The 20,487-nt window shown below is 37.8% G+C and overlaps 1 protein-coding gene across 2 annotated transcripts in view; it reads right to left on the bottom strand.

Moving 5' to 3' along the window:
* DSC1 (desmocollin 1) overlaps positions 1-19,694 on the bottom strand; it is a 29,286-nt gene extending 9,592 nt beyond the window's left edge. For both annotated transcript variants that reach the window (XM_008690930.2, XM_040632369.1), the window contains exons 1-11: positions 19,632-19,694; positions 16,552-16,636; positions 15,129-15,331; positions 13,823-13,942; positions 12,836-12,991; positions 6,949-7,093; positions 5,512-5,678; positions 4,922-5,056; positions 3,351-3,536; positions 1,485-1,744; positions 1,259-1,401 (exon numbers count right to left, since the gene is read on the bottom strand). In XM_008690930.2, coding sequence (XP_008689152.2) covers positions 1,259-1,401; positions 1,485-1,744; positions 3,351-3,536; positions 4,922-5,056; positions 5,512-5,678; positions 6,949-7,093; positions 12,836-12,991; positions 13,823-13,942; positions 15,129-15,331; positions 16,552-16,636; positions 19,632-19,694 — 1,663 coding nt within the window. The remainder of the gene's footprint in view (positions 1-1,258; positions 1,402-1,484; positions 1,745-3,350; positions 3,537-4,921; positions 5,057-5,511; positions 5,679-6,948; positions 7,094-12,835; positions 12,992-13,822; positions 13,943-15,128; positions 15,332-16,551; positions 16,637-19,631) is intronic.
* Positions 19,695-20,487: the final 793 nt, after the last annotated feature.

The following is a 20,487-nucleotide window of genomic DNA, read 5'->3' as shown; positions in this document are numbered from 1 at the left end:
CCTGAGCCGAAGGCAGACGCTTAACCACTGTGCCACCCAGGCGCCCCTACATTTAGTTTTTCTTTTAGATTTTGAAACCTAAATATTTTGGGGCACATGGAAATAGTACTTTACAAGTGCTTGTTTGTGCATTTGTAGGGTGCGTACATTAGCCTAGCAGCACATGTGTGCAAACATACTAGTAAACACAGAGAGGCTGCTGTGTGCGGATCTCAGTCTTGGATAACCAGTTTTGTGGCTAGACTGGCCTTTGTGGTTCTTGTATGATTGCAATGTGTCCTAACCATCAGGAACCTTGGGGGGGGGGGGGAAGGTTTATTACTTACAAGTCCTGGAGATTATGTGGCACTCCTGGGGCCACATGGCGAGACTGTGGGGGTCAGGGGAAAAAAAAAGCAAGCCTGGGATACTGCTTTTATTGGGGTCAAGAGTGGGGCCTGAGGGCTTCTCAAGCTCACTCTTTACTGGTGAATTTAAAACATATGAGCAGAAATTTAAAGCGCTTGGAAATGAAAAAAACAACAGCCCCAGGGGTCAGTTACTGAAATCAAGCAAGATCTTTAAGATAAAGGAGCCTGGGCTGGTAGGGCTATTGTGATGTGATCGTTCTCTAGTCTGCTGGGCAACATTTATTCCAGATAGCCATCTTTGAAAAGGATGTCTTAGCAATCAAAGCTTAAGTCAGGCAGGCACTTGCATTACATCAAGCAAAACTGTCAGGGCACACGCTACAATGGTCCACATTCAAAAATGGTGTACTACGAGGAGTGTACGTTCAAAAGGATTTGGAAATTACTACTTTATGACATTTGAAGGACATTTCTTCGCAAGGTAAGTTCTAGAATTAACCTTGGAGAAGGACTGCAAACCATGGCAAAAGACTTAAGAGTCATGGTTTGACCATTTCTTAGGAAATAGGATAAATGTTCTATTCCCCGTTAAGAAAGGCTCAGAACAGACCTACCTTGAACCCAACTGTTTTAGGAGCTAAACCCTTTCAGCAAGTTCAAACCATAATCATCCAAGTATGTACTCCTGAAAACAATGGGGATCTAGGAGGATGCTACCACGTCTTTGGCCGTTCGTCCTCTCCTAGTTTTGCATTACTGATGCACTGGAGCTGACATTGGGTAGTCTCCACTAAATTGAGCCATCAATGCAAATCTGTTTTGCATTAAATTTTGATATGAAAATAAACAAAATTCACCCCAAGATTTCCTTAAAAATATATCCTCTATTTCTAGAAAATTGCACTCACCTGTATCCATGGCAACCACGGAAACATTGTATTGGTCGTTTTTTACAAATTTTGATTCTCTATCTAGCACTTTTATAGTTCTCAAGTCACCAGTGTGTTCATTGATTTCAAACCAGTTACCTTCATCTCCTATCTTCTTATACCTAGTGTTTAGAAATCAAATGTCAATGCTCCAACCAAAGAGTGGACATAATCTCAAAATATGTCATTTTGAAGAATACCTTACCTTAAGCCTTCTCCACTGCGTGTTTCTGGATCCAACGCTTTGTATCCGTGCAATTCTTGCCCAGGTTGGAGGCCATCTCTACTCTGAACAACTTTTACTGGCGGTTGGCATTCAGGACCCTCATCACTGTCTTTAATTTTAACAGTGACAGTTGTAGTGCACATAGTAGGAGTTTTTGAATTTGCTGCTTTAGTGAATTGTGCTTCATTAAGGACACCGATTTGCAAAACAACCTGGCGGTTGACTTCATAGTTCAATGGCTGTTCAGTAAACATACGTTAATCAGTCAATTTGTAACACTATCTACAAAAGACAACTACGATTCCAAGTTTTAGCACAAAAAGGAATATTGTTTTTGTGTATAAAATGTTACCCAAAGCAGGTGCTAATATAGTAAGGACTAATAGTTGACCTCCTATAATGATAAACACTATCAAATGCAAAATTGTTGACGACTCAACCAATTTTTCTTCTCACTTTTCTTCGGGAAGGTCTTGCCTTCATTTTTTTTCATTACAAGTTTAAATATTAATAGAAATACAGAATAAGTGTTTGGATAAATCCAAACTCATCAAATGGGATAAGAGTGATAACTAAACAACAGAAGTATATAAAGAGTATAAGAAGTATATAAAATCATTAGACCACTAGGACCCGAGATTTGGCTATCAAGGAGCAGTTACTCTGAGTGTATGTGTAAAAATTATAGTGATACTATTCAGTAGCATCTTTTGGAAGCACATTATATTTAGGGTTTTTTTTTTTTTAAATTATCATATTTAAGGTTGTATAGCCTAATCAAAGTGCTCAGTCCTGAAGAATAAGAAAGAATCTTGAAACAATGGTTAAACTATCAGAGACTAAAATCCATCAAGATTACAAAAAAAAGGAAAGCAAGAGAAAGAAACCTGGACCCCCCCCAAAGAAAACCCCCAAGCAATCAGAAAGAAACAAACAAAAAACACTGGGAAGAAAAAGAAAAAGAGAGTAAGTGAGAGAAAGAATAAGCAATATAATAATTTAAAGGGCATTTTCTAAAAATCTTCGGAGGAAAGTACAACTTGTGCATGTAGTTTCTAACAAAATACACTGTCCCTAAGAAAGTAATCAGGGAAAATATGTCAGAGGTTAGTAAGGGCAATGCGTAGAAGGACTCAGAAATGAACCAGGTGTGTCTATAGCTATACCACCCTGAATATGCCTGATCTCTTCTGATCTCAGAAGCTAAGCAGGGTCAGGCCTGGTTAGTACTTGGAAGGGAGAAAGGAACTAGATTTAGTGTATCATTCTGGGTGCTAGTAATTGCGACTGAATTTTTAAAATCCCAAAGTGCTGGCTACCTCAAATATAGGAGGATTAATGGGAACAGCTGCTGAATATTTAATAAAGAGTCTGCCTTATACATCATAGAGAAGTAAAAGTATAATGTGAGCAAGAAGGCAACTGTAAAGGCAAGAGGTTTGATTTCCAGTAGTGATTCTTCCATTTCTCTCTTCCTTGTGTTCCATAAAATAAGGGACAAGTGGGTGTCTAAGACTCCTTCCAAGACGAATATTTGATTGCTAATACAATATTTCTCTGCCTTCGTTTTCCCCATGTAGAGAGAACAATGTGTTTTGTGCCTTCAATGCCTATCTTCTAAGAAAAAAATACGAGGGTAAAATAACAATAATAATAATAATAAAAACATTTAAGTAAACCAATGTAAATCATTTCAGCATTGCGTGGCAATTCTCTAGTCATATACATATAGGAATTACTATGGAGATACATAGTACATAGGATATAGATATTTGGGTACCAATGCCCAAGTGTACATTAGTATTTTTTAAAGTATTGTTTGATCGTTTCGTTGTTGTTGTTTACCTTGACAACACACAAGACTCCTTCATTTGTATTGGGGTCTGTGCTAATTTTGAAGTTTCCATTTTCATTTCCCTGTAGGATCTTGTAGACAGCCTTTGAGTGAGGAGTGTTTGGCAAGTCCTGGTCACGTACTGCCATTCGTAAAATCTCGACGTCAATTCTGTTTTCTTCTACTTCTGTAAAATACTAAAACAGTTGCCTCTTATTATAAATTCATAGCTTTAACAACATGATTTTCTACATTTAAAGAAAAAGAAAATAAAGTGATATGGGAACATGCAATCATAAATTGGAAAGAATTTACAAATTTCACGCACAGATTATCTTTCCTCACTAAAATGCTTTTTCAACTCTTACCCATTCTTCAAAGACTAATTCATTTCTTAACTTCTAAACTTCTCTGAAATCACTCAAGCCCTCATATTTGTCTCTATTCTGCATCTCCTCAAAATTTATAGGCTATGGCCCCTTTTATATTAACCTATTAAGCCTTCAATATTTATAGATAATTATAACCTACATTGATTTCTTATTATTACTGGATGACTTGTTACTATGCCAATTTTTGTTTTTAATTTACTTCTGATTCCCTAGCAAACATTTTAAAGAAAAAATTTTTCCGGTTTTGAGAAATTAAATCACATTTTTTCCTCTTCTTCCCCCCAAAAAGAAATACAGTTACAGAAGCATATTATATTAAGAGATTAAAGAAAGTCGTAAATCAGAATCTTCTAGAAATGTAAAATGAATTCATAGAAGAATGATAACCTCATAGCCACTGGAGCACAAGAGATCTTGATCCTAATCCCAGGTTTTCCTCTTACATGGTCTGTATGTATGAGATCGTAAGCAAGTTACTTAACTGACTTTTCATTTTCTCAAATCAACTATGGGATAAACATATCCTTACAAGTTGTAGGGATTCATATAAAACATTGTATGAATGTGCCTATCACTGGAGGTTTTCTCTTCTTTAACTTGTACTCTGGTATAGATTGATGAAAAAATGATTACTTACTAAAAGTTCAGGAAAGAAGAGCCATTTCCTGGAAGTACCATCCTATATATATTTCTTGTATTGTGTACTTCCTAAGGGAAAGTTCACTCATACATGATGCTGGGAGAATTTACATATAGATAATGGGAGGGCCACACTGTACTTACTGATGTCCCAGCAAAGCAGAGGATATAAATCTAGTCTCTTTTCCGTCTTAGGAAGTTGAAGTGCAAAGGATACCAGAGAGAGCAGGCCTCTTTTCCTGCACTCTACAAAATAAATTTAAATCCAAGGCATCCAATAATAGAACTTGGCATCTGAGAAAATGGTGAATACATGAACAACAGCAAGGGCTAAGAAGCCCTTAGACAGCCAAGAGAGTAGTTTTTTCCCTAGCATTTAGAAATAACTGGTCCTTCAATTATTTTTACAGAGATCATATTTTTTTGCATGTTATCTGTAAGTGGCAGCTCTTAAGACCGAATTATGCAATCTCACAGAACTACCAAATTTCTCGTGTGTTTTTTTGAAAAAGTAAATGAACCTAGATAAATGAATACAAAGATATACTCACAGAAGTTTGAGTAAAATATGGTGGATTGTCATTTTCATCCTCTAGTGAAATAGTAATTGTTCCTGTATTAAATAAACCAAAAGGTTGGCCCCCCATATCTCGCACTTCCATTACTAACTTGTATGTATCACAATGCTGGAAAAAAAAAGAAAGAAGAAGGTATATTGATGAACACTTCTATTTCTTATAACTTGCAATTCTCATAGCCATTGCATAGGCTCTGATTATTTTACATTCCTTTTTGATTTTTTTTTTTTTACAAAAAAAAAAAAAAAGGCCACCTCAAATATAAATACAGAACAAGAGATTGGCTAGTTGGTATAATAGAAACCTGATAGGTCTAACATAATATTTCAAAATGTAAAGCTGTTTCACATCCGCACATCACATCAGGTCAATGATCTTAAGTAAGAACTTGTCTAACCTTGTACCTTCCCCAAATCTCTGTAGAGACAAAGGAAGTATCCAGAGAAGCCCTCAGCACAGCCTGTATGGAAGCAAGCTTGGAGAGGTGGCCAAACTCCTCTGGGAGTTCATTATCGGTTTAAATATAGTTTAGTGAGTCTAAAATTAATCAATCTGTTCATTACCTCTCTATCCAGTAAAGGTGTAGTTGTGGTGATGATGCCTGTATCCGGATGTATGGAGAAGTGCTTCGGGTGATCTGGGATTTGCTGTAAGATTTTATATTTCAGGCGAGTGTGTAGAGTGCCAGGTTCGTCTAGGTCTATGGCCGTCACTTGTCCCACTGAAGTTCCTGTTCAGAGAAATCCCATATTGTCAACGACTTAAAAGAGCACTATAATTGAATTACAAACAAACAAGGTATGGTTATAGCATATTCTCCCCAAAATGACAATTATTGATTTTACAAACAAGTGCAGTGTCTTAAATGCTCTCCCAAATTCCAAACTCCAAACTCCCCTCACTTGGAAACTTCAATTATGTGGGTATTCTGAAAAATATGATCTATATTCCACATGTCTGAGAACATCCACCCCACCTTTGGTAAGAGTGGTTCTCAAATTCTTCCCCCCAACCCACCACCCAGTCCACAGACCATTTTTGGATGGGACCTTCTCTGCATGTCTTGTTTCTTTTATAGGCCGACTTGATAATCTTAGTTAGAGGAATACCACAGCTTTGAATACGGTAACAAAGTTTTATACCTTGATATTTTAATAAATGTGCCGAATTGTTAATATATGCAAGTAATTATTAATATATGTAAGACAAACACTGTGTAGCAGTCTGAGTATCATTTGGACAAGCTTTACAGCCCAGAAATCTGAGTATGAGAAATGTTACTTTAGCAAACCACTAACTATGAAAAAACAATGTTAAACATGCATACATACATAACGACGAGAGAATGGAGGAGGCATTTCCTGTAACTTTTTTATTTTTAAAATAAACTGGATAATCTTCTGCCCACTGATGTGCTTAGGTCACAATCCTGGCTGCCTATGACATCAAACCAGTTTAATTTTTTTAAATTTGTTTGGAAAATATGCCAAGGAAATGTGTGTGTGTGTGTGTGTGTGTGTGTGTGTGTGTATGTATGTATGTATATATATATATATATATATAAATATATATATATATGGTTATAAGTCAGATAAACATTTCCATTTGTTGATATATTTTGGGGTCCTTGAAAATGTATTGAAACTTTGTAAAGATTCAAATTATTTATTGCTTTATAAATGCATCTGTGGCACCTATGTACATGGTCAAAATAGAAAATATGAATAGCAATTGCCTGTCGCACATTCATATGCACTGTGGCTTAATCTAACAAAGTTGGTAACTTCATGTATCAGCTGCCTTGTACATGTGCACAGCAAAAATGAGCACAAAAAGGTTTGCCTTTGAAGAGTACACGATCTTCGAAGATTACAAAGTTTTATATAGAAGATCCTCGACATGCAAGCATTTTTAAATGTTTTTGCATACTTGTGTTTAAAACATTACTGAGGAATTGAATCGAAGCAAAAATTGAGTGTTTTCCTGAGACGTGAACTTACCAGTTCGACAATTTTCAGGCACACTAAAGACAGTCACTTTGTTTTCAAAATACGGAGCATTATCGTTATCGTCTTCAACTTTGAACAGCAAGGGGAGTGGATACTCCGGGGCATAACCGTCTGCCGTTGTGGCATAGGCGTAGAGCTGAAAGGTAGGCAAACACTGTCAGCTTGTTCTACAATGACACCTTATGCACAAAATTAAGCCTAGCAGTTGGGGAAAGACATAACGTTTAAAAAGTCATCCACAAAAGAATATGCAACTAAGAACTTGTGCGACGGAAAACACACCAGCACAGTGGATGTGACGTATGGTTTCAATCCTCCTGCAGCGTCCGCAGGATTCTCCCACCAAGGACAATGCACCCCAGGTAATGAGGCTACTCCGTTCTCTGAATTAACCTCATGCCCTTCTGCTTGTTAGAATGTATGTAAGTTTCCCCCCAGTTATGCTAATAGCAAGTATTTTATTAAAGTTTATAAAAAATATGATTCCAGGGGCGCCTGGGTGGCACAGCGGTTGAGCGTCTGCCTTCGGCTCAGGGCGTGATCCCGGCGTTATGGGATCGAGCCCCACATCAGGCTCCTCCGCTATGAGCCTGCTTCTTCCTCTCCTACTCCCCCTGCTTGTGTTCCCTCTCTCGCTGGCTGCCTCTATCTCTGTCAAATAAATAAATAAAATCTTTAAAAAAAATATGATTCCATTTAGTTACAGATTTGCATATATGTATAAATAGATATCAACTATCTTCAGTGATTCAATTACAAATTCTTTTCTCTATTTACCTGCATGTTCTCATTTTTCTATCATAAACATATTTCCTGCGCAATAAAAGTGCCAATAAAATCATATACACGTTCCAAATTCCATCTCAAAATGATCTATCTTGGTTCCAAAGGCCAGGATTTAATGTCTTTTTCTTTCAAAGACCATCAATTTATTTTTGCACTCTTCTTTTGCGGTTTATCACCCCCACCAGCAGCACTGTGGTTTTCATCACCACCATCCTATCCGGATGTCACACTATCAGCCTTCCTACCAATCTCTTCCTTTCCCCTCAGATTTTGCATGAAATTTTCTTTCTTTAAACTGCTGCCATTTTGAGATTTTTAGCTACAGAAAACTATGAAATTGGTTTACGTCTCTATAAGATGATAATTGTCCTCAGGGATGAAACCTGAGACATTCTGATAATTGTATGCCGAAGCTCCTAACACAGTGCCTAGGTTGGTAATTCTTCAATAAATAGCTTTGTGCACTCAATTCCACCCATCTTTACTTTTTGAAAGACAAACTAGCCCTTAAATTGGTCCTTTGTAAAAAAATTATCATAAACATTCTCCATAGAATCATTTGTAAGGAATTCTTCTACTTCATCATGTTGGCCTTCAAATACCTCCCTATCTAAGTCCATCCTGCTGTAATTTACACAATTTCTTGCTAGTGCTTCTCTTTGTCAGAAATGAAGATCATCTTGTTCCCACCATACAATCATACAATCACTTGTAGTTTGAAATAATAGTGGTTCCTGATGTTTAACAACAAGTAAATGTCATTATCTCACATTCCACGGATTCAGATGTGGTGATTTTGTTTCAGGTACTATTTTGGGTACACGGTTTTATTTATTTATTTATTTGTTTGTTTGTTTATTTATTTATTTATACTAATAATGAGCTAAATATCTCCAAAATAAATCAAAATTGAAATCATTTTTGTAGAAAGGATAATCTAAACTAGGAATATAACTAAACTTTAAAGAATAGCCTAGCTTCCTAGGAGAATCCATTTATGTGCCTGTAATAGAGGAACTAATTATAAATATTTTCTTATTTAGTCATTAAAGTAAACTCAAGAATAGTACTGGTTTTACAATAGAGTTCACATTATTTTATACTGAGAGCAATAATCATATACTTGATTATTGTTATAAGAAGTATATAGAGTATTATACTTAAAATTAGTCATATTTTTAGCTGAGTTAGGAGAGTATTATTTAAATTTCATGTGCATTTTTGATATATTGTTTCTCCCTTGAATTCTTCTGTAGCTTGAAGAATCTCATATCTTTTAGCCCTTTCCCACTGCAATTTGCTGAATATTTTTTTGTTTTTTTAATCTTTGGGAAGATGGGAACAGTTGCCAACAGGAGTGGGAACTTGAGTTTGACCTTGTAAAGAAAGATATGCAGTGTAGACTGGGCAGGGGTAGGGGAGAGCAGCAAAGCTGAGTGGGTACAGAATGTTATTAGCAATATACATATAAAGACAATGGATGGACCAGTGTGGCTGAAAAAGAAACATATGTTGCAAGATAATAAGGCTCTGGTTGGATGGGAAAGGGACTAGGCTGAAACCAATTTTTCCCCACGTATTTACAAAAATACAGAGTCTCCTCAACACTCAAAGAGAAACACGTTTGCAAATGTTTTCTTTCATAGAATAGCCTGAAATTATTGAAGAAAATCCTCTTCTTATACAACTATTCTTTGAAAAGCTTGGATAAAACGGACTTATACACATCCCTGAAAGATTAGATGAATTTAATGGTTTAAGACAAACTCCTCACATTGCAATAATGGTGTGACTCATTCAGAAAAATACTTACAAACCAAGATTAAATAATCTAACATGGGGCAAGAGAGAGAACAGGAGCACAAGGAGGATGTGTATTGAATTAGACCCATGACAACCTGTACCAATAATCAATGAAATAATATTATTTCAAGTAACAATAATTGAGTAATACATAACATTTATATAGGTTAGATAAATGCAAAAAATTAAGAAATCCCATCAAAATCCTGTTTTGAGGACCAAATCCTAGAGCATGTGTATTGTGTGACCTACTGGTAGAATATTTTTTAAAAGCTGTATGGTTTACATATTGATTTTACCAATATTTAATATGAGTATTTAATGTTTGCAACAGCTCTGAGGTAGATAAGACTATTAATAGCCCATAAGACAGAGAAGGAAACAGATTCATGAAGGTTGACCTATCCAAGGCTAAAAGAAAAAGAGACAGATAATGAAGATCTACTAATTTCCAGAGAAATAAGCTTTCCAATATAAAGCTAGTAAGTGGAATTGATTTGATAGAAAAGCAAAGAGGTATTATTTTAATTTACACCTCTGTGTTGACAGAGAAACCTTCCATTCTCTATTGCCTCAAGTGATTTCATGTTTCATCATGTTTACTGCTGGCTGTTATACATCCCTTTATGAATCTTACTAATTTGCAGGTGGTATTTCTTAGTATCAATTCAGTCTTAACTACGTTAATGGGAACTAGAGAAACATGGGTAATTCTGACATAAAAATTATCCAGAAGCTCAGTGTTAAGCATAAATTCCAAACGATTTTATTCCTTTTGTCCTTTAAAAGATGTTAAATAAATAGCAAAGTAACTTAAAAAAAAAAAAAGTAATCTCTATATCCAACATGGGGCTTGAACTCACAATCCTGAGATCAAGTGTCACATGCTCTACCAACTTGAGCCAGACTCCAACATAACTTATTTTTATTTTTTTTAAGATTTATTATTTATTTTAGAGAGAGAACGTGGGGAAGGGCAGAAGGAGAGGGAGAGAGAGTCTTAAGCCAATTCCGTGCTGAGCACAGAGCCCCAGGCGGGCACGATCACCACCCTGAGATCACAACCGAGCCAAAAACCGAGAGTAGGTCACTTCACTGACTGTGACACCCACACACCTCCCCCCCCCCTTTTTAAATAAAACTATTCTCTCCTCCTTTTCTCCGGCAATGATCCAGTGAGAAGCAGCTGATGACTGTGAAATTCAAGAACAGGATGTTATCGGCAGAGTAAGAAATGAAAGGTACACTGCACAGCGGAATAGGCAGCTTATTATTTCTCCTTGGGAGTGACTACTAGGGTTAGAACTTTTCTTACTATAATGGATCCATAAAAGGGGCAGAGGGACACCTGGGTGGCTCAGTCCATTAAGCGTGTGCCTTCAGCTCAGGTCCTGATCCCAGTGTCTTGGGATCAAGTCCCACTTCGGGCTACTTGCTCAGAAGGGAGTCTGCTTCTCCCTCTGCCTGCCACTTGCCCTGTTTGTGCTCTCTCTCTCTCTGACAAATAAGTAAATAAAATCTTTAAAAAGATGGGGGCAGAGAATGTACATACTTACACACACACACCTATATCTATAGATTTATCAACTTTTTATTTGGTTTCTTGATAGACCAAAATGCTTGCAATCATGCTTAACATACCTCTCCTATTAGAGTCTATGTAATCTATTTCTTAAAGTAATACTTTGATATTATTATGAATAAAGTATGTCTATTCAGAGAATTTGGGTGGGAGCATAAAATTATAAAGAAAATATGTCATTCTAATCCAACCATTCAATTTAATTATGAAATCCCTAAAGTGGGACATTTATGTTGTTCTAAAAATTTCACCAGCTTATCCAGTGCTCTGACATCCTTAGGATGGGGTCTGCACTCCCCCTCCCCCCATGAGCATTCATTTCTTTCATGGCTGCCTTTGTGTGGCTACCAGTTCCTGTTTATCTTTCAGATACCTGCTAAGATGTTACTTCCTGGACTGCTCAAGTATGAGATAACTTTTCCCTTATATGGACTCCTTTAACAAAGAGTTCTTCCATTCTACTCATAATTCAAGAATCCAAGCGCTTAAACAATTCAACTCACCATCTCCCTGAAACTCACTGTGAATTTCTCCTATATGTCAGGTTAGACCTCAGAACACTAAGGAGATATGTGAAGTTTGAAAGAGAAAAAAGAAAGGATTTAATTTTCAAAAGAGCTAGAATTTTTCTTTGGGTCAAATTAGAGTAAAAGGAACTGGTAAACTTATTCTGGATTGCTAAAGAAATAAAATGATACCCATGGTTCTCATGGCTGGACAATCAGAGAGAAGAAAAGAAGCACAATATTATTCAAGAGGTGAAAGCAGTGAAACTCAGTCTTAGGAAATGCTTAGAATTACGTTGGGTGACTTCAAATTTTCAATTGCTGGGGCCCCATCCCAGAACAATTATTTATTTATTTATTTTTTTTTTTTTATAATGATTTTTTATGTTAGTCACCATACAGTACATCCCCGGTTTCCGATGTAAGGCTCGATGATTCATTAGTTGTGTATAACACCCAGTGCACCATGCAATACGTGCCCTCCTTACTACCCATCACCGGCCTATCCCATTCCCCCAGCCCCCTCCCCTCTGTAGCCCTCAGTTTGTTTCTCATAGTCCATAGTCCATCCCAGAACAATTAAATCAGAATTTCTGGGAAGCGACCCAAGCATCAGTATTTTTTCAAAAGTTCTCATGTGATTTATAATGTACAGTCAGGTTGAGAATAATTGAAACCTGCTGTTATAGGGAACTACAAACTCAAGAAAATTCACTGCTGTTGTCCCAGGGTTCTACAGATCAAAGCCTGTCCTTTAAAATTGTGTCGTTATATTTTATATGGCTTTTCTCCCCTTTTCTTCCCTTATCATACCCATTATCTTTCATCATCAATTGCACTAATAGAAAATTGAAGTTTAGGGGTGCCTGGGTGGCACAGCGGTTAAGTGTCTGCCTTCGGCTCAGGGCGTGATCCCGGCGTTATGGGATCGAGCCCCACATCAGGCTCCTCTGCTAGGGGCCTGCTTCTTCCTCTCCCACTCCCCCTGTTTGTGTTCCCTCTCTCGCTGGCTGTCTCTATCTCTGTCAAATAAATAAATAATAAAATCTTAAAAAAAAAAAAAGAAAATTGAAGTTTACATTATACCTTAACAATTTTTAAAGTATTAAATGAAATAATTCTTCTAATATGTAAATAAGCAGCATTGAAAATATAAAGACAGTAACTAAAAAGATAATGCTTAAGAATCCAATAATCTTACTGGAAACTGTTCATATTGCTCGCGGTCTATGCTTCGTGTACAAAAGATATCCCCCGTGTCCTTATCTATGTAGAACAAATTGAAGGGCTCCTTGTCCACTCCTGGTCCACTTATGGAGTAAAAGATGGTGTAATTCTGCGCAGCATCAGACTGGACCTGTAACATTAAGTGACGATTCAGTAAAAGAACAGATATGCTATGGTAAATACCTTCTACCTAACCGGTTGTGACGCTTTAATTTTTATCACTTGCTCTTTCCCAGTCACCTATTCTTTATTCCCCTTGCTTACTTACCCATCATCCCTCATATTTTTCAGCTTGTATTCATATTCTGCAGTGTGCAAAGCCACAAACTGGATCATCTATTTATCCCAAATTCTTTTGAATTCTCTGCATATGAATGGAAAATGTGGGAGCTGGGCATACCTTCACAATTCCAATTCACTTAATTCTTATTTCTATATAAAGGACAGTAACAATTTCCGTGGTTTCGAGTTATTTGGAATGGAAACGGTTCTGATTTTAAAAAGTAAAAATAATGTAACCTTCCACCCACAATTAATTCATAATTTCAAAGCTGGCCTATTCTTACACTCCAGCTAGCTGGCAGTGACATCACCTTTTTGGTAAACAAAAATACTGGTCTTTTTTTGCGAGAAGTGTTAATTAAGGGGACAACTGAATTATGCAAAATCTGTAGGCACGTCCTCTGTCCAAGAATGCTGAAGTCTGGTAGTGTAGTCGGGAGAACCCGGATATCGATTTAAGAGCATCAGAAACTCAAAATATGAAACTTGTTTCTAAATGCTGAATAGGATTTCGGGAGAAAAGTGACGAAACACACTGTATTTTTTTTTTCTAGTTCTGATGAATGGATGATCCTTATTAGCACAAACAGGTTAAAGCCCTGATTCCATTCAAACGTACAGTTTTAAAAGTAAACAAGCAAAACCTCTACTATATTAAGTCAAATGAGGTAAAATATACCTGCTGAACATGTTGTGGAAATGGACCTAATGAGTTCTCCATTAGCGAACAGGGAATAGGGGCCCATCGTCTCTTGCTGCGTTTGAGAACAGTGTCTCTGGTGTGTCTCTTCTCGGGCGCCTGCATGGGAGAGATGAAGAAATACAGCCCCGCCTCTCGTCAGGAGCTGTGATTTTCACATGTACATCAACATGAAGAAAATAAGTAAGGGTTGTACATCACCATATCACAGGTAATACCCAAACCATTTCTGTTTTTTATTAAGATACATACACAAACACATAAGAACCAGTTTCATTTGATTTAACCAGTTAATCAACCAGAACTTTGTAGGGCATTGCTGAGAGATGCCATCTTGAGAAGTATAAACCCCCTAAACAGAGATAATCCATCAACAAATATCTAAAAACCGAGTTTATTCCACTAGGCGTGGAACAACCAATATTTATTAAAACACTGGCACCAGTACAAAGCATTTGTATAACTATGCAAAGACAGAGGTCAGCATTCGTTCAAGTATATTTAATTTTATGTGATGTGGAAACTCTACAATATGAAATAATGTTTTATAAGCCTTCTCCTAAATTTATAATACGTGTAATGCATATTAAAGTGCAAAGCGTATTCTAAATTTGGTGAAGAATTCTTATAATCTAAAGAAATTTAGCCGGGGCAGTCTCTCATAAATTAAATTACTTATTAAAAAATTATTCCACAAGACTTAAACTTCATTGTGCAGAATTTGCTTAAAGTGAGATTTATGTGAATTTCAGTAACCTCTCCCTTCCCACTCCTTGGTCACTAGCACTCACGGCAGAAAATGAGCCTAGAGCCAGAACATTCCAACCAGTCCTGTGGACTGGCTATACTTCATTCTTGGAAGAGAGGGACCCTGGTGGCATTTTTCTATTAAGATGGGAGTAAGCTTTAGACAATCTCTTTAAAGTGACTGAAACCCACAGTCACTTGGGAGAAAACCACGCAGGGTGGAGTGCCACACCTCTGACCTGAATCAGTTTTCACTGAGTTTTAGACCCACCCCTGCCTGTTCTTCACAGTTGGTTCTGCTAATTGCCACACCTCAAACCACTATCTGAAACCTTTGATATTCTGACCTTGCTCTCTGGCTGCAGAGCTGTTCATTTTTACACCATTTTGTAGATAGCTCTACCACTCCTCGGAATGGTCTAGTCTTTACACAGGTTGATTAGAAGTGGAATAAGCAGACAAGTGAGCGTTCAGGAACAATGATTTTAGCGTGGAAGGAAATCTATGAATGAAGGACTCTCATAAGCAGATTGTATACCTTCTTTCCTCTCACATCCAGTACAATTTCTATCTTTTTCTGTGCCTGGCTCTGGCTGTCTGAAGGAAAAATGGAAAAGCTCTTCCTTTCAGAAGACAAAATGAGGTTGTGTGTTGTGTAAATGGAGCCATCTTCTAGAATCCTGAAGTCAGGATCACTGGACAGGATCAGGCTGGCAGACGGGAAGCATTCCTTCAGATTCACTGCAGGGAAGACATTAACAGTAATTTGTAAAATAAAACAGGAACAGAACAAGTTTTACAGGAATGACAACTGACAGTGAGTCCATGAGAAACAGAAAGAGGGAGGTTACCCTTGCCCCTTGTTAAGTACCTCCTATTATAAAATTGAGGGCCACGGAAATTAAATAATTAAATAAATGGAGTCATTGTTTCCATTCTTTTCATCATAAATTAATTTGTGAAGAGATATAAAATATTTTCTTTGGGTCCCTGGATTTATTGTTTCCACTTTAACTCTTACTTATGGGTTTGTACGTATCCATACAAATTTATCATTTTATATGTAGTGTAAATGTATGGTATCAGTAGACTTGGAACACGTTTGCAACAATCTTTGATAACGAAAACTATCTTGCAAAAAGTAAGAAAACTGGCCTCTCCTTAAGTAATACTTAGTATATAACGGGGTTGTTATCAAAATATTGCCTTTACAGATTCCTATTTAACATATTTAGCATATTTGTTATGTGTCTATGGAGTATAGGTTGCATTATCTTTCAAGTGTTTTTAGAAGATATAAAGCAATGGATTAATCTAAATCTTCAAAGCACTGGGCAACAAGATGTCTGTCTGGGAACGGATACCACTTCAGTATTCAAGGTGTAAACTTAAGGCCAAGAAAAAAACCTGATAAAAGGAATGTGACCCTTGGACTCAGAGCAACCAACCCACGCTTTAGGAATGGCTGTGGTAGTAAGACTCCTGGAAACTGTATTTGACTTTCCCAAGCTATTCCGTGTGACAAATCACATACATTCTTGGGGGGGGGGGGGTCCTTGTTCATTATAGTCAACCTCAAGCACAAATATTATTTGGGGGCATTTAAATTTTAACACATCTGTTTTCTATCTAATCAATTAAAGAGCATTGGCTTTGGAATTTGGGCAGCAGATTACTTGATATGAATTAAAATATGATTCTGGTTTTTGCACCTTCATTCGTGTGAACCGAGCTAATTTAGCCCTTTGATGTTTGTTAATTTTTCTGGCAAGAAAAGTATACAACTAACTTGGTACTTTCATTGTTTCTAACCACTACCAAAACACGAGCGGTCCATCTTTCATTTTATGTTAATTTTAATGCCAAGGAGCGATTACAGGGCTTTATCCCAAACTTTACAAGAGCAGCCTGAAGCTAAATGCAGCAGTTAACACTATGAAATTCTTAATACCGTTTCTCACCTTTGCCTACAAGTGTTTCAGCCTGAAGATGAGAAGGAACTTGAAGAGAAATTTTCTGACAAGCATCGCAAGAGAATATTAAAACCTCAAGAAAAAAAAAAAGAAAAAAATCAGGAATTATATTTGATCACAGACTTACACGTTACAGTTTTGTCTTATTGATAAAAATGTCAATTTCAGAAACAAATTTACCTTCTAGACCTTCAATATTTTTCATATTCATTTCATTTTAAAAACTTATTTCTTTCATTCTAGAGAGAGAGAGAAGGTGGCGGTGTGGAGGGACTGAAGGAGAGGGAGAGAATCTCAGGCAGACTCCATGCCTGATGCCCGATGTCTTGAGCCTGAGATCAGGACCCCAGCCGACACCAAGAGTGCAGTGGTCAACAGACTGTACCACCCAGGCTCCCCCTTATTCATTTTAAAAGGGAAAAGCAAATGAAGTGGCTTTAGGGGCACCACAGTCATTTAGTATTAATGAAAAATTAAAATGAACAGTAGTTCTTAGAACCCAAATCATATGGTACCATTTAAAAGAAATGGGTTATAAACAATTGATTTTACATAGAGATTGTCATCTCTAAGCCCATTCATAAATGTCACTCTGATTTCTTAGCATGAAGAAAGTACTTAACTTTGGAATTTAATGATCACATATTTGTATGCAAATCATCGTTGCCACAGCCCCACACAATTTGAGGTTATAGTTGATTAAGGCTAGAAACCATGAGGATTTTTTTTTTTAACCTTGTAAAGAAGAACACCCACAAATCTTCACTCATCTCAGATCACTCCTGGGACTGGTTTGGCATAAACTTGAAAGAATGATCTCAAATAAAAAAACTAGTCTACAAAGTAATATAATTCAAAATATAGAGAGTAGCCTTCAACAGGTTAAAGATCAGTAACTAAATTCAAGACACAGCTATTGTTCTCGAAAGCTAGGTAGTTAAAGGAAAGAAGATAGATTATCTGGGGAAAAAGTTATTAGCTTAAAAGTGTTGACAGGTTGGAAACACAGTTTGCTTCTTTTTCTTGGCATTTTGTATTTATTTGCTTCCTCTCTGTTTATCAAAATGACTGCTTTTTGATTATTTAAATATAAGGTAGAGCAGAGCTAGATTTCCCAGAAGCAGGTCAATTTTATGATTAATGTTTCTGAGGACATATTTCTAGAGTTATGGGACCTATTATCTGGGAGAAAGAGAGGGCATCATCGTTCATACTCAGAGTGCGTACTTCATTTCTGACTCAATTCAATTCCATTAACCATATTGTATCAGCCTATTTAAATAGTTTGTAATTTTACAAAAACTCTGTCATGTGGGTAATACCAAAAATTGGAATTTAAAAACTCAATTTGTACTCACTTTAATTAATTAATTACATTTATTTTTTTTAGCCTCCCTGTCATATTTTCACAACTCCCCCACATTTCCCTTCCTGGAATGTAGCATAAGCCTAATCATATAGTCATGAAATGCTCTTTCTGTTTCCAGGGCTCTTTTCCAATAGCCTGTAAGTTACTGAAGGGGAAAAACTACACCTGTCTTGTTCTCCTTTAGAAACTCAGTGCTCAGCACATAGTAGGTACTTAGCAAATAGCTGCAGAATGAATTTGATGGAATTGTATTCAGTTTAATTCAAACGACCACTTTTTAAAACATCAGACATTCTTGTCTTTTTAATATACTCATTCCTAATGCCAGGGAATAAACTAAATTATATCCCAAGAACTTTCTGAACATGAAGAGTTCTATCAGTAATGATCTAAATATATGAAGAGTATTTTGTAAATGACAAAATATATATACATAGGCGCACATCTGTGTGTGTATGTATATATGTGTGTGTGTGTGTGCGTGTGTGTGTACAGACATATATCTAACCTATATACACACACACATTACTCTCCTAGAGTATAGCCACATTCCCACTCCCACACCGATCTTCTTTCCTTCCTGCCCTAGGACCCCCACTTCTTTGCTTCTGCCTCTGTTCGCAGAGCCAATGGAGGTCTCCAGGAGTACTGTTCCAGTTTTCAAGTTAAATTAGCAGCTTAATGATTTAGAGAGAGGTGGGGTCAGACATCCTTTTAGCTATTATGGGGGTTAAGGATGGATGGGCAAGGGATGAACCAAAGGATGCTGGACACAGAGACCAGAAGCAAAAGAAATCTGGACCAATCCCTCAGAAATCTTTCACTGCACTTTACCATATTAATTTAAGGTGGTCTCTGAGGTTGTTGTTGTTCCCCCCCCCCCGCCAGCAGTTACAGAATGAGAATGGGACCATCAACCCTGCATCATATATTTATGTGGAGAAAATGTTTACCCCCATACAGTTAAATCTTTAAATTCTGAAAATATAATTTGAAGCTAAAGTATTTTGCCAAAATGGAGAGGGAAAAAAGGGAATGCCCAGCTCAGAAATGCCAGGTGGAGATATGGGACAAGTCCCCTCTCCCTCATCCCCACCAAAGAAAAACAACGCCTGAGTACACACGTACAAAGTTCTGAAAAACCTAAGTGGAAACCAGCTGAATAGAATTTTTTCAATGATGGTCACATTTTTCTTTATTGCTTTTTCCAAGTTAAACCCCTAGCTCAAGCTAGGGGTCCTGCTCTTCTCTTAGCTCCTGGTGGGTAAAACGAAAGTCCTGGATAATTTGCATCTTCACCCAGACTCCGTTTCCTCTTCTTGTAGCTCAGGGGAACTAAGCATGTAAGCTTATTTAATGACTCCTAGCAAAAGCAAACCTCAGAACCTCTGGGCCAAATGCCCGAGGAATGAATTCATTCCACTAATCCTTAGGAAAACATCACAGCAAGACAACAGGGGATTCCCTCGAAAAACTTCAATGTCCTTGCAGTGGGCAGGTGAAGAACAAACCAAACACCTGCCATCCCAGGTCACAGGTCTCTCAACTCTTCCTTGAATTTTCCTCCACTCTGTTTTTGTTTTACCAGTCTATCTTCTCTGCCTTCCACTGCCACCCCTATTCTCTTTCAAGCCCAAACTGGAGGGAGGAAGCATGTAGCGGCATGCTTAAATTCCCTAATCTTTTGGTTGTTACTCACCAGGAGACAGAAAAGGAGCTGGTTACAGAAGATGCTCCCTGGGGTAGCAGAGGCCAGAGCCATCAGAAGTGGTCCCAATGGTCAGGGATGGTGGCTGGATGATAGGGCAGCTTGGGAGGCACAGGGTGGCTTAAGCAGATTCCCAATGGCTGGCACGTGTGCAGGGTCTGCTGCGGCCACCTTGGCGCATCTGAGCTGGGTCTGGAGGAGAGTCAGGAGGCAAGTGACAAAAGACAGGAGAAGGAGCAGCAGGAGAATTGCTTTCCTCCTATTTCCAGGTCAGTCCTCCTCCTTCCAATTCAATAACCTCTGAATGTGAAGAGGTTTTCCTACAAGTGGGGAGGGTGGGGTACGAAACACCCCAAAACCCAGTCACTAGCTCCTCCTCATGGCTTTCAAAATTTCTCCTGCCACTTGACATATAGGCAGAAGCAAGAGGGAACACCCTCCATCTTCCCCCCTCCTCCTTTCCCCCCCCAGGTGGATGCTCCCCAGTTATTACCCACTCCCACGTCCTCCCCTCCTTCTTGGCCTTATTAACCTATCTTGCCCCTGGGTGCAAACAGAAATGGTGCACAAACTCCGTACAAGGAAGTGATGTCTCCTCAGCTGCCGTTTTGGCAAATCAGGGGCCATATGCATGTGCAATCACAGCCATCAGAAGTTATCTCCCCATCTAAGCGTTTAGGTGTTGTCTGCCACAGACAGCTCTGGAGCTCCTCCCTCCCTGCAGAGGGAACAGCGGCCACCTAGCCGTGCTCACTCCGTGTCATCGGCTGGCCACTGTGGTTTGGTCTCCTAGGTATCACAAAGAACTTAGCAGAGTGCATATAGACCTCATAAAAGAAAATAAAGA

This window comes from Ursus maritimus, unplaced genomic scaffold (genome assembly GCF_017311325.1).
Source record: "Ursus maritimus isolate PB19 unplaced genomic scaffold, ASM1731132v1 scaffold_18, whole genome shotgun sequence".
Lineage (NCBI taxonomy): Eukaryota > Metazoa > Chordata > Mammalia > Carnivora > Ursidae > Ursus > Ursus maritimus.
This window is presented reverse-complemented; position numbering and strand designations above follow the sequence as displayed.